At 38.1% G+C, this 14,561-nt stretch overlaps 1 protein-coding gene across 1 annotated transcript in view; it reads right to left on the bottom strand.

Annotated features, from left to right (window-relative positions):
- The window catches only part of GADL1 (glutamate decarboxylase like 1), a 181,975-nt gene that overhangs the window by 106,519 nt on the left and 60,895 nt on the right, over nucleotides 1-14,561 (bottom strand). The window contains exon 11 of the mRNA XM_007957364.1: nucleotides 9,612-9,811. Within this exon, the coding sequence (XP_007955555.1) occupies nucleotides 9,612-9,811 (200 nt within the window). The remainder of the gene's footprint in view (nucleotides 1-9,611; nucleotides 9,812-14,561) is intronic.

Raw genomic sequence — 14,561 nt, 5'->3', positions numbered from 1 at the left:
TTATTCATGTTATTTGTATTCTCTCCCTCTTTTCCTTTGTTTAATTTGCCAGTGGTTTGTCAATTTTATTGATCTTTTCAAAAAACCAACTTCTGGTCTTGTTGATTTTTTTCTACAGTGTTTCTGTTTTCTGTTTCATTGATTTCTGCTTGAATCTTTCCTATTTCCTTTCTTCTGGTGACTGTAGGCTTTTCTTGTGCTTTTTCTAAATGTTGGAGATGTTGGTTTAAAGTGTCAATTTTGGTTCTTTCTTCTTTTTTGATGTGTGCATTTATAGCTATAAATTGGCCTCTGATCACTGCTTTTGCTGTGTCCCAAAGATTTTTGTATGTTGTGTCTTCATTCTCATTTGATTCAAGAAATTTTTGAATTTCAACTTTTATTTCTCCTCTTACCCAGTCTTTCTCAAGGAGGGCATTGTTCAGTTTCCATGTGTTTCCTCTTTTTCTGTTGATCTTCCTATTGTTGATTTATAATTTGATAGTATTATGATCTGAAAAGATGCTTTGCAGAATTTGAATGTTTTCAAATTTATTAAGACCTAACATATGATCTGTCATGGAAAATATTTCATGTTCACTGGAAAAGAATGTACATTGCGCTGTTATTAGGTGAATTGCTCTGTAGATGTCTATAAGGTCAAGTTGCTGGATTGTATTGTTTAGCTCCTCTGCATCTTTGTTGAGTTTCTTTCCAGTTGTTCTATCTTTCACCGAAAGTGGTATAGTAAAGTCTCCCACTATGACTGTGGAGTCATCTATTTGCATTTTCAACTCCTTTTAAGTGTGGTTTATGTATTTTGGGGATCTTTCATTGGGTCCATAGACATTTATTATGGTTATATCTTCTTGTTCAATTGATCCTTTAATCATTATATAATGTCCTTCCTTGTCTGGTATGGTGGTTTTTGTCTTAAATTCAATCTGATCAGAAATTAATATTGCCACTCCTGCTCTTTTACTGTTGCCATTTGCTTGATATATCTTTTTCCAACTTTTGATTTTTAGTCTATTTTTGTCTTTGTCTCTAAGGTGTGTCTCTTGTAGACAGCATATTGATGGATTTTGTTTTCTTATCCAGTCGGCAACTCTCTGTCTCTTGAGGGGTACATTTAATCCATTAACATTCAGTGTAATTATCAACAAGTATGAATTGGTTGCTGTCATTTTGTTATGTGTTTTTTCATGGTGTCCCTGGTTTCTTTGTTCCACATTATTTTCTGTGCTGATCTCATTGTTTATGAATCGTGTTATCATTTCCTTCATTGCTGTTGTTTTAGTATTTGCTGAATATTTGTGTTTGTCCTCTTTTTTATTGTGATGTGAAAGTTTATCATTTTTCTTTGAGATTACCCTGAGATTTATAATTTTCTCCCCAAGTTTAGAACAGTCCATTCTATCTTGCAACTCGCTTGACTTCCTCACCATTTAGAAATTCTGTAACTACACAATAATTTCCCTCTTTTTAGTTTTTAGTTGTCCTCATTTGCCAATTGATGTCTCTGTTTCCCTGTTTACAGTCTGTTAAGCTTATTTTACTTTTGATATGTCCATAGCTGTGGTTTCTGGGTGATGGCATCTTGTGTGTTAACAGTTGGTTGTTGTTTGTTATTTTTGGTTCTCTGTTCAAAGGACTCCCTTTAGTATCTCTTGTAAGGCTGGTCTGGTTTTAACAAATTCCCTTAGTTTCTGCTTATCTGGAAATCTCCTCATTTCACCACAATATTTGAGGGACAATTTTGCCAGGTGGATAATTCTTGGTTGAAAATTTTTCTCTTTCAGATTTTTATATATACCTTCCCATTGCCTTCTTGCTTGCATAGTTTCTGGTGAGAAATCAGAGTTTATTCTTACTGGTTGTCCTTTGTAAGTTACTTTTTGTTTTTCCTATGGTGCTTGCAGGATTCTTTCTTTGTCTTTGGTTTTGATGAGTTTGATGATGATATGTCTTGGTGATTTTCTTTTGGGGGTCTATCCTGTTTGGTGTTCATTGGACTTCCTGAATGGATATATTCTCATCTTTCATCATATCAGGGAAGTTTTCCCTGATCAAATCTTGGACAATTTTCTCAGTAGTTTTATTTTTCTCTACCTGTTCTGGAATTCCAATGACACCTAGGTTATTCCTTTTGATGGTATCTCACACAAATCTTAGGCTTTCTTCATTTTGTTGTGATCTTTTTTTCCTGATTGCTCCCTTTCCAAAGAAATATTCAGGTATTTGTCTTCAATCTCATTAATTCTGTCTTCCATTGCATCAATTCTACCCCTTTGCCCTTTTAACATGTTATCTATTTCTGACAATTTAGTATTAATCTTCTGGATTTTTATTTGTAGATTATGAATCATTTCTAATTTTTCATTTATTTTGTCATTTTGTTCTTGTATTTTTTTACAAAATTCTTCTAGGGTTTTGTCTGTCTTTTCCTTGATCTGTCTTTCAATACTTTGAAGATACATAAATATAATTCTTTTGAATTCCTTATCAGGGACTTCCAATGCTGTTTCTTCCTCAGGGATGTGTTCTGGGTCTGTATCCTGCTCCCTTGTTTCTATCACTTTATCTTGCTTTTTTGTGTGGACTGTGATGATCTATTACCTCCGAGAGATTGTGACATTGTTGTATTTAGATCTCTGTTAACTGTTTGTGAAGAGCAGCTAAAGGTGAGTCAGGCATTTCTTGGTGGTTGTTTATCATTGGCCCATTGGTGGAGAAGGAAGTGGTGGCTCTCACTTAGTAAGTGAAACTGCAGGAGGTGTGGGTGTAGTTGTGTTGTATGGGGACTGTTGCTGTTTCCCACTCAGTCAGACAAAAATAACAATTGAATAACCATGAAATAAATAAAAGCAAGTGGACAAAAAACATACCCTGTAATCACTCAGGAACAGTAACAAAAAAGAAGAGGCAAAAAAAAAAAAAAAGTCTGCACTCTTTGGAGAGATGGTAAAAAAAGGTAGAGAAGGAGTATAGTGAAGGAAAAAATCAGAAAAACACAAAAAGAAAAACAAGGAACAGGGCTTACCATGAGAAAGAAAAAAAAAAGTGGAACCAGGAACAGGGAAAAGAAAAAAAGCTGAAAACTTGAACCTGGGAAGGGAAAAATGAAGAATAATAATAAAAAGGGCAAAAGTAATAATAGTAGTAGTTTAAAACAGACAGAAACAAACAAACTAAAAAAAAATATATATATATATCACTGCAGGGCAAGGCAGGGCACCCAGGCTGCAAATGGTCACATAGACTGGGATGGGATAACTGCCAGCCTAAAAGGTAGGAAAGAGTGAGGGATGGCTGCATCTTCTTTCACCAAGAGGGTGTGGGATATAAGAGTAACAAGGGGAATGTTGCACCTTTCCAGTCCTCCCCTCCGGAATATCCTGTGGTTCCTGACAAGTAGAGGCTGTTCTTGAGTCCCTGGAATCTGGAAGAACACTGTCTCTTTTACTATCCAAAATGGTCAAACCACTTGTAAACATTCAAAATGGCTGTGCCCTCTGGACAGACAAAAGTCCACAGCTCAGTCTGCCTTCCTCTTTGCTGCTTTCCTTTTATTCCCCAGGTACCAGAGCAGTCCTCCATGCAGTCTCTGGCTAGCATGGCTGATTTTTAGGTTAATTCTTAGGTCCTACCACCACTTAGCAATATCCATGCTGTCTGTGCCATCAGGATCACTCCAGATCACATCTCTGTATGTCTCCTTTTTTGGTGTTTTCATGCAAATTCTGCTAGTTGGAGTTTAGTCCACTTCTATATCCTTCCTTTCAAAGTTCAGGGGTCCAGGATTATCTTCTGTATGTGTGTTAATTTGTTCCTCTTTTCTTTGTTGAAGAGAGTCTGTGCAGTCTTTCTGCCTATTCTGCCATCTTGGCAGTACTGTCTTATTGACATTAGGGGTAAAACTTTTGATATTAAGATTCTGGCTTGATTTTGCAGCATATATGAGTGACAAATCTTGCTCCCAAACACCTTCCCTCTTTGTTTGCAAGTATGCTTCCAACGTTAGGTTCCCACAGTTCTCTGATTCACTATGAGTCAACTTAATTTTTCTAGATTTTATTTGTTCTTTTACACAACATTCTTTCTTTTCTGGAAATAAACTTTCCTATCAATTTCTCAATCTACCAGTCACTTAGTGTCTCCCTCAACCACTCTGAACCAAGGTCTTCTCCCACTTTCATGTCATTTTGAAATTTCTTCTGATGCACTGAGCCTCTCAGAACTTCTGAGGTTTTTTTCATCTGCTTTCTGTATGCTCTGCACATATCAGAATATATTACTTGTGTGACTGTTGTATGATTCATGGCTTGTGTGGCCTGTGTGATTCATCACAGACTTCCACATGATACACTCTATGGCAGCTATGATTTTTGAAGAATTACTGATTTAAACAAAAAAAATGTGTATGAACTGCTGTATGGAAAATGAATTCACTCTGTAAACTTTCACCCAAATCACAATAAACAAAAAAAAAAAAAAAAAAGAAGAAGAAGGTAAGAAAGAAAATACTGGTCCTTTCATAGTCTTCTAGACTCTCACAAAAGTGTCATTATGTAATGGCTCATCTTTTCCATACTGATCACAATAAATCCCTCAGTATTCACGCATGTCTGTGAAATGAATTCCGTCTGAGATATTGTGGAGACTGAATGTCAAGGGAATAAATAAACAATACACTAGAGACTGTACAAAGTAGCAGAATGGGAGTTCCTGAACTGTTGTTGTTGAAAAGACTTACACATATGACTCCCATGATTCCTCCAGGCTCACAGTGAATATTACCCTTTCGCGAATATCCATTTAACCCGAGTGCAGAGACAAAAGCCCAGAAGGCATCCTCAGCAACAGGGTCTGTAAAACATTTTTTACTTTCCTGAGCAGATCATAGACCACAGTCACCTGCCAGAGGGGTTAGTTTTGAATCTCAGCCCTCTGGGTTTCAATTATGCTTAATAATCATATGTTACTTTAGGCTCCCAAAGTCACTGAGTTCCAAAGAACCAAAAGAGAAAGCAATTCATTCATCATGAATATTTCTTGAGAGAAAGGTCCCTCCTTGATTGGAATGGCAAAGGTCAAATGAAAATTAGGAAGATATTAGAGATCTTCTAAGCACTACTTTTTTTTCTTCCAGGAGCTGGATTTCTGACAACCCATAAAATAGGATCATCATCCTCTTAAAAGTGTCTTTTCTGCTTTCCCAAGGGAGGAGGAAGCGACCTATCTGATTAGAGTGATGGTAATCCATTGGTCCATTATAACATGGTCCTTAAATCTTAAAGCCAATATACACATTTCAAAAGAAACATAGTCTCTATGCAATCACGCTGCAGGGTGAGAGTGGGAGTTCCACAGCTTTTCTAGTATCTAAAACACATGAGAAGGAGCTTAGGCAGCACAGTGGTTAAATGTGCAGCTGCTGACAGAAAGGTTGGCTGTTGGAACACACTAGCAGCCACTCTGCAGGAGAAAGATGAGGCAGTCTGTTTCCATGAAGACTTACAACCTTGGAAACCCCATAGAAGTAGTCCTACTCTGTCTTATAGGGTTGCTGTGAGCCAGAATAGGCTCAAGGGCAATGGGTCAATGGATTTGAGAGAGCTCTGGTGGTGCTGTGGTCAAGCATTGGACTGCTAACCAAAAGTCAGTGGTTTGAATCCATCAGCCGCTCCCTGGGAGAAAGATGTGGCAGTCTGCTTCCTTAAAGATTTACAGCGCCTTGGAAACCCTATCAGGCAGTTCTATACTCTATCCTATAGGGTCACTATTGAGTCAGAATTGAGTCAGTGTTAGTGGGTTTGCCTCTTTTGGTTTTGGGTATGTCTAGGTAAATAGAATCGACTCAGTGGCAGTGAGTTTTTTTTTTTTTAGGTAAATAGATATCTTAGTTACGTTAGCTTGCCAATAATTATGTGCTCCCTAAATTATAAGAAAATGAGCATGAGCAGCTTTATTTTGGTACAGTTACCATCTACTGAAGGAAATTACACTTCTTGGAGATAAAACAACGTCACTCTGACTTAGAAATTATGTCAAGTAGAGCCTACTGTCCGTGGATGAAATTCATTTTTATTAGGTAAACCCTGAAGTGAGTGTCCACGGGTTAGTGGGTTTGATGGAAATGGTTATTTAGCTCTCACTAGTCAGTGGTTTTGACTGATTCTATTGGCTCACATAATCAGCAATGTCCTAAAGCTAGCTTGTACTGGCTGGTGAGAAGAGATTGTTAAATATTTAGGGTTTTTCAAACTGTAGCTGTTGGTAGTTCATAATTTGCCCTGATGGGAGTATTTACACCATGGAAATTGGCAGACATAACAAATTGGGGCTTTTTTTTTCCTTTCTTTTCTCCTCCTTAGAGCCAGTTTATCCACATATCACTTGCACAGGCTCAAGTAAACAGAATAGGAGCCCAGATTGTTCCAACTTTCACAAAGAGCAGAACCACAAACTAATTAAATGAATTTGAAAATAAATAACATCATGAAAATAAAACCTTTCTGCTGCTAATTTACTGCAATTTTTAACCCTAGAGGCACATTTATAATTTCCACATTTATAATTTCACATTCATTCCAAGTGACATACCTTAGACTCTGTCCTTTTGTTTGGCATCAGTTGTGGGAGACCAAGAGGATTTTGCCCCCACCACCACCCAAGAATAGAGTGTTGGATGTCATGTAGAAATTTAAGGCAATAAAACTATTTTGAGTAACAGCACAAAATAGGAGGGATTATTTTTCAAGAATTTAAATACAGGTCACAAAGTCTACAGTGATGCTCACTGAAATGTTAATTCAATTCAATTGAACTTGACAAACATGTATAAACAATAAATGTTTGTTGAATTGAATTGAAATGTTAACATTTATCCTCCTGTGATATTTCTCTGCAAAAATTAGAAAGTATCCTTAGACTATAAACTAAATTCCACCCTGAGATGAATGTTAAATTTAAAATAAATACAATCATCAAATATTTATATCAAGCCTTATTTCAAGACACCTATCATTGAATTACTTAGCAACTTAGTGAAATAATGCAGAGATTCTACCACATTTGAATAGTATGAGAAAATGCAAAAAAAAATAAAAGGAAACACAGCACCCTGAACTTTTATTTTAATTTAACGGGCAACTATGAATATATAGGAACTCTGGTGGTGTGGTGCCTAACGCATCTGACTGCTAACCAGAAGATTGGTAGTTCAAATCCACCAGCCACTCCTTGAAAGGAAGACTGGGCAATCTACTTCCGTAGTGATACCACCTCGGAAACCCAAGGAGGGGTTGTTATGAGTTGAATGTGACTCGACGGCGGTGAAGTATGAATAGTTGTGGCAGGTGGTTTCATCTTTTCACTACAGGGTAGCTATCATCCTACTTCTAATGTAGGCACTTGCTCTCTACTTTAATAAAGACTCACCCCTCATCTAGTATCAGTATATATGCTATAGGGGGAATTGACACCCTCCCCAGTGCCAAGGGAGGGCTGAACACTCAATAGTTATATTGTATATGACATTCTCTCATTTCCTTCAAGGAAAGCATGTCATTTGGTAATTAGAGACTTACTTGTTTAACGTTCACCACTGTCTTGATCACCACCATCCCTACTCTAAGGAACCTTATTGGTGCATTGGTTAAAGAGCCTAGCTGCTAACCAAAAGGTCAAGGATTCAAACCCACCATGCTCTACAAGAGAAGATGTGGCAGTCTGCTTCCATAAAGGTTTACAGCCTTGAAAACCCTATAGTGCAGTTCTACTCTGCCCTATAAGGTCATTATAAGTCAGAATCAACTTGATGGCAATAGGTTTGGTTTTCTTGGAGTTCACTGATGTAGGACCCTCAAGAATAAAGCATTTGTGGTTCAGTGGTGAAATTCTTGCCTTCCATGCAGGAGACCCAGATTCAATTCCTGGTCAATCAATGGACCTCAAGCACAGCCACTTATCTAATAGTTTGCATGTTGTTATGATGCTGAACAGGTTTCAGCAAAATTTCCAGACTATGATGGAGTAGGAAGAAAGGCCTAGCTATCTACTTCTGAAAATCAGTCAACAAAACCCTATGCATGGTCTGATCCACACTGGATCATGGGGATGGTGCAGGACCAGGAAGCAGCATTTTGTTCCATTGCACATGGGGTCATCGTGGCTGGGGCCAACTCAACAGTAACACACAATAATAGGAAAACAGACACTTACCCCAATACAATTTCTTAGTGTCAGAAATCTTTAAGGAGACACTTTGGTTTTTAGCAAATAATATGTGAGTAACGAACAAAGGAGAGACTATCCAAACCAGGGATCATAAACTCTAGTGTCTACAGTCTATGAGTTTTAGTTATTATATTCTAAAACTCATAGACAATATACCAGATGTCAGGCACTGTTTCAGGTGCTCTACGTATAACAATTAATGACTGCTTTTGAAATCCAATGGGAGTTGCTATGAGTCTGAATTAACTCGATGGCAGTGAGTTTGGTTTTTCTGAGTTTCAACTAAAAAAGGCTAGACACAAACAGGAAGTCATCGGAACTGTGGTCCTCAGGAGAACCATGCCCTGTCATGATAAGCTTTTTGTTGCAATGTGAGAGCCTTCCGATCTTTCAAGAGAAGCAAAAATCTAGATCTGTTTAAGAAACTTATTATTGTTAAACATTTTGAATGTTTAAATGTTTGAATTTTTTTAAAACGCCAGGAAGCAGCTGTGCAGTGCAGGCCCAATGAAACACATTTACACACACATTTATAAAGGAATGAACCAGTTGTTGTCATGTTGACTCTGACTCATGCTGACCCCACGTGTGCTTCAGTGGCTGATTTTTCAGAAGCAGATCCCCAGGGCTTTCACCTGAGCCACCTCTGGGTGGACTCAAACCTGCAACTTTTTGGTTAGCAACTGAACGCATTAACAGTTTACACCTGCCAGGGTGGCCTACTTCTTTGCATCCACTGATTAAAGCTCATCAGTACAGTCCTATTCAGGTGGCTGGCAGCCTGGCACCTATATCTCAACAACTTTTCTAATGTCTTTTAAAATAGTGTCGAAAGCTTTGTTTCTAATATTACAAAAAGGCAAGGAAACATGTCCTTCCACACTACTCCTTTACACCAGTCTCACATTCTAAGCTTCCTGTTCACAGATCTGCTTCCAGGTCCTTAAAGTTCCCATGATTTCTTTCACTTCCAAAGGTTTGGGTCTGGTGTTCCTGGATAATTCCCTTTTTTTTCATTAGTTGAATGCCACTTTCTTCAAGAAGCCTCTGCCAATGCCCATCACAAACAGAATAAGAGAACTCCTCAGTGCTCCTGGAGTATTATGTACCTCCCCTTTCCAAAAGACAGGTTCACCTATCCCATAATTTATCTGCTTATCACCTGAACTATCTCTCACTAGGCTAGGATCCTTGAGGGCATAGGTTAAGACTGCTTTATTCACAATCTCTAAAACATAATAGGTACCAAGAAAATGTTTGTTAAATGAAAGAAGGAATGCAAAATAAAAGAACACGTACAGACACTGAAAATGTTACTTTCATTGAGTCTTTCTATCACAGATTTACATGATCATACACACACACACACACACACACACAAAGACAGGTACCTAGATAAAGCAAGAGCACGATTCACCCTTTCTTCAAGGCCTAATGTGCCCAAGGCCTTCCAGGTCATCCAGAACTTGAATGCATCTGGTCTTCTGCTACACTGGATAGATTTGTCTCCCGTGTCGTAGCTGACATCATAGAATTTATCCTGCTGGAAGAGGTAAGATGCTTTGGCAGAGTAGCATTTCTTAAGAAGATCCTTTTGGGGAGAAAGAAAAGAAAGAATAAAGATTATAAAACTTGTCGTTTTCAGAACACACTTGACTTTGAAAATATACACACAAAACAAAACCTGTGTGATCATCTACCACACTGTTTCAAGGATATGTCTCATTTTATGACTACTCAACATCAGAGGTGATAGGTGTATACTGACTTTGAAACACATATTATTCATTTCATTTCCAAAAAAAAGCCCTCAAAGTTCAGAATTCTGGAATCCACCTTTACAATTTCATTGACAAGTATTGAAAAGCTTTGAGACCACCAAGCATCATCTATACAACATCAATATAGACAGGTACGCCAGCTGTTCAAGATGAACAAATTGTCTGTAAAGTATCCAAGGCTCCACATTGTGAGGAAGGGGGTTGGAGAGGGAGAAGTTAGTATACTGTGCATACTTTATACAATTTCATAGGCAAAAACTAAGCTTTCACATTCTCTTCTGTTCAAGCCATATTCCTATTGAAAAGGCTAGAAGTGATAATAACTTAGAGAAAAAAAAAACACAGGAAAAAGCTGTGAAAAAGTTATCCAAGAGCCAACAAATTTTTACCACCACGAAACATCTGCTATCATCCAGAGTCTTTTGGGAGGGTCTCTTATTGTTTTTTTTGCAATTAAATACAATTTGCATTTACTGACTGGTTACTTCTTGCTAAGATATGAATGACAATTTACCCTATTCAGTGCCCATCACAGGGTCTTCATCACTTGATCCCAAATTGTTAGAATGTAAGCTATGCTACCTTTGATGACGTTTATTGTTGTTGTTAATTGTCATTAAGTTGGCTCATGGTGACCACATGTATAACAGAATGAAAAGTTGCTTGGTCCTGTGCCATCTTCATGGCTGTTGGTGTTCAATGTCATTTAGTATCGACCACAATCCAGATTTCTTAACCTGTCAGTCACAGCCCCTACAACTCCCTGAACATCCTCATAAATAGAAAATACCTACAGAATTCTTTTCTTGGCAGTATAACCAATCTACTCATTATCCCTTAACCACTAGATCATGTCTTATTTATATCTTTGCCCACATCACTAGCTTTATATTGTCTCATTTTTATTTTTGTGTAACATTTGCACATCCAAAAGAATACCTGCAGCATATTTATAATTTCTGATGTTTAACAACAAGCTGAACATGGCCTTTCTTCTTTATTGAATCTCATCTCAAGTTTTACTTCCTCTTCAATTTCCTTAGTTGCTCACCCCTTAGCTTACTTCTTCTTTTGGTGTTTGGCTGCATTTATTGGTCAACATACATATTCTTTCTTTGTGTGGTCAAGCAGGTTCTTGAGGGCAGGGATCATGTCCCATTGATCTCCACATCCACAGAGTTTAATACTGGGACAGCCACAGGGTACCCTAAGCAATCAGCATGATGATGCCAATTCCCATACCCCATATGTCTCTCACAACTTCCCAACATTACATATGAGTAGAAAAAACACAGACACATGAGCCTCTTATTTGATATATCTTCCTCACCTCAACAATGCAAAACTACCAGTGGTGTACAACAAACTATAGAGAAACTCCACAGTAATTGTCAGAGGGTCCTAGAAAAATATGCCCTTCTAATCAAAGAATGTTTAAAATGTGTTTCATATGACTAGTCAATTTGTATTTAAAGAATGAAAAGAAAATCTCAAGGTATCACATTCAAAATTAAAACATGAGTTTGTTATCTTAATTAGCAATTTTGTCTTGTATGTCCGTACTAATCTGGGTCTAAGTGAGTTTCACTACCACAAAGCAGCATTTTATACTATAAAAATAAATGTACACTAGACTTCATCAAGAATTCCATAATTCCATTCATCCAGTTTATACAATACCTGAGTAGAAAATAATAATGAAATGAGTATTAACTCACATAGGTCACTATGAGTTAGAGTCAGTTTAATGCCAAATGGTTTCAGTTTAGCAAACTTTCAGACTAGCTGTGATGGATTCTCTTGGTAGAACTAAGGAAAAGAGTAGATTTCTCTGGTCTGAACACTCAGGTAGAAAAAGTTCCTTACTCTTAAATCTTTACTTTGATTCTTTCAGAAATTGATCTGCTTTGATCCCAGTTGCTACCACTGCACCTCCCTACCTTCAAAGGTCAGAACATTTGGTTTTTGTCTCCATAGCAACTGTAGCCTGGCCATATATTACAACATTAAAAGGCCACCACATATAAAGCATACAAACACATTCACTACACAGGCACACACACGCGCACACACACAAACAGTTGTACTTGCACCATGATAATAAATTTACTTTGATCAACAATGAATAATTTAAAAAAAATCACCAAAGCAAATGAACTTTGGAAATTTCTTGGGCAAGTTTCACTGGCTTATGCTGGTGATTGAAAGGGAAAGGAGGCCCATCCATTATCAGAAGATAAATTGCATCATCATAGGCAAATGGTGAAGAGGAGAGCTAAGAAAGCATATAGCAGAATGAGTGATTGTCCTGCCTTGGTGACACTGTTAATTTTATTGCACTGAAAAATCCTCCTGCCTTTGGAAGGTTTCATAAAGAACAAATGGAGGCTTGGGATTTACTTTATCGAAAATAAATGAAAACTTTCTCCCTGAAGTTCCTGCTTTGCATTTTAGTTTATATCCTTGTATTAAAATGGATAAGACGTCCTTTAGTTTTAAGCTACACATCAACTAAGAGAACGCTCAGTTCTCCAGAGAAAATACCATTTTGGAAGAAGTATAGTAACATTTGGGGGCCGGGGAGTAATTACACCTACTACTTACTTATTGACTATCTCATTATCTGACATTTCAGATTTAAAACAACAGTGAAAATTCTACCATCTGACTAGTTTGCTCATTAATGAGGAACTGAGGTCAGTGGGGAGGAGGACCGCAAGATATGTGAGAGAATGTGAGGCTGCTGGGCAGTATGTATTACCTAGGTTGGGCAGAGGAGCCTGTGAGGCCACAGTGAAGGCCATGGTGAATGCTCCATGGGTGGGCAGCACACAGGAGATAGGGGTAGGCGAGGAGGTATCTGGAGCTGAGGCCACAGGAGGAGCTGGGGCTCAGAAGTTTCTTCTTCCAAAGAGGCCTCTCTGCTACCTCCATAGCCTTTTCTGGACCCAGATGGCCAGGCCTCAACTACCAGCAGGCCTAGGAGCCACCTACCTCCAAGGTCTCTGGGGCCAAGGAGCAGAAAGGTGGAAAGGAAATTGCAGGGTTCCACACAGAAGCCTGGAATGTGGCCAGGTGATGGGTTTCTTCTGCTCTGGAGACTATAAGCAACCCCTGACCACTCCCACCCCCACCCCCACCCCCACCCCCCAACTCTGCAGCCTCTGAGGTGGTGGGGAAGGCATAGGCATAGTGGGAGTTAAGGCTGGCCTGGATACATGCATACCAAGAGAGATAGGCAGTGAAGACAGAGTGTGGCCCTCACTCTCCCAAAGTGCCATTTGTTTAAGATCTTTGGAACCTAATCACGTCGTTAAGTGAGGAATAGGTGTAGTTATTATGGTGTTACCAAAGACAAAGACCAAGTTCATCTTGCTTATCTTATCTTTATACTCTTCATCCTATCAAATCAAAAAAATATTGGTTATGTATATTCCAAAGGTAAGAATCTAATGATAATAGCAATCTCTTTATGTTGTGATATCGGTTCAAACAGTCCTTAGGGATTAGTACAAATTTTACCAGGACTCTTACAATGACAAGGGAAGTAAATGCAATTAAAATAAATTAAGCAAAAAGGAAAAAATGTATACGTTCATTTATTTTAAAAATCCATGCATATTTCAGCCTCAGGTACTGCCAGATCCAAGACTAAATGATATACATAGGGAATCTGTCATTTCTTTTTGCTGTATTTTCTTCTGTATTAGCTCACTCCCAAAGTAGGAAGCTACTACTAACCCACCAGCTGATAGAGAGTCTGGGAATCGGGACTGCCCGGTGGGAACTGTGACCATGGATGCTCTGTTAGGAGAGCAATGAGAAACAGAGAAGAAACAGCCTTTGCCAGTGAAGCTGCCCAAGCAGAGAGAGTGCCATCGCCTCTCAACCTTAATCTCTCATCTGAATCTCTCATTTGAATCTGGTCAAATCCAGCAGGAAGCCAACTGGCAAAGGAGTGTATGAAATATGGTTTTGAGGAGTCAGGTTCTCTTTACAAAACAAAGCAGGAAAAGGACTGAAAAATGTATTATATAGCAAGAAGGCAATGACAAGCACATGACATGAGTACAAAAACCACAACTTTCATTGTCACTGTTTGTGTTCATAACACCTAGCACAGTTCCTAGCATATAGTAATGACCATATCTAACATTTATTGATTTCTTACCACGTGCTAGTCACTGTATATGTATGAAACTCATTTAATTCTCACAAGAACATAGTAAAATAAATTGTATTATTTTCATCAACTTCACTGTGCAGATGAGGAAACTGCAACACAGAGAAGTTTAGTTAATTACCCAAGATCATGTAACTGTTAAGTTGTAGGGTTGGGTTTCAAACCAAAGCTGTTTGGATTCAAAGCCTGAATGCTTAGCCTACTAACCTATAACACTCTACTGTTTCTAAAGTGATTACTTAATAAACATGTGTAAAAAGGTAAACACCCATTAAGAGTTCTTGAAGAGGTAGTAGAGAACACAACAAACTAGATGTCAAAAGAACAAAGGTCCTGTTTCAGACTCTAACTTTGTACCTGAAAAATATGACTTCTGG

The sequence above is a fragment of the Orycteropus afer genome, unplaced genomic scaffold (genome assembly GCF_000298275.1).
Source record: "Orycteropus afer afer isolate SDZICR_OR568_19922 unplaced genomic scaffold, OryAfe1.0 scaffold00734, whole genome shotgun sequence".
NCBI classification, from domain to species: domain Eukaryota; kingdom Metazoa; phylum Chordata; class Mammalia; order Tubulidentata; family Orycteropodidae; genus Orycteropus; species Orycteropus afer.
Note: the sequence above shows the minus strand (reverse complement) of the source record. Positions and strands in the feature narration are given on the sequence as shown.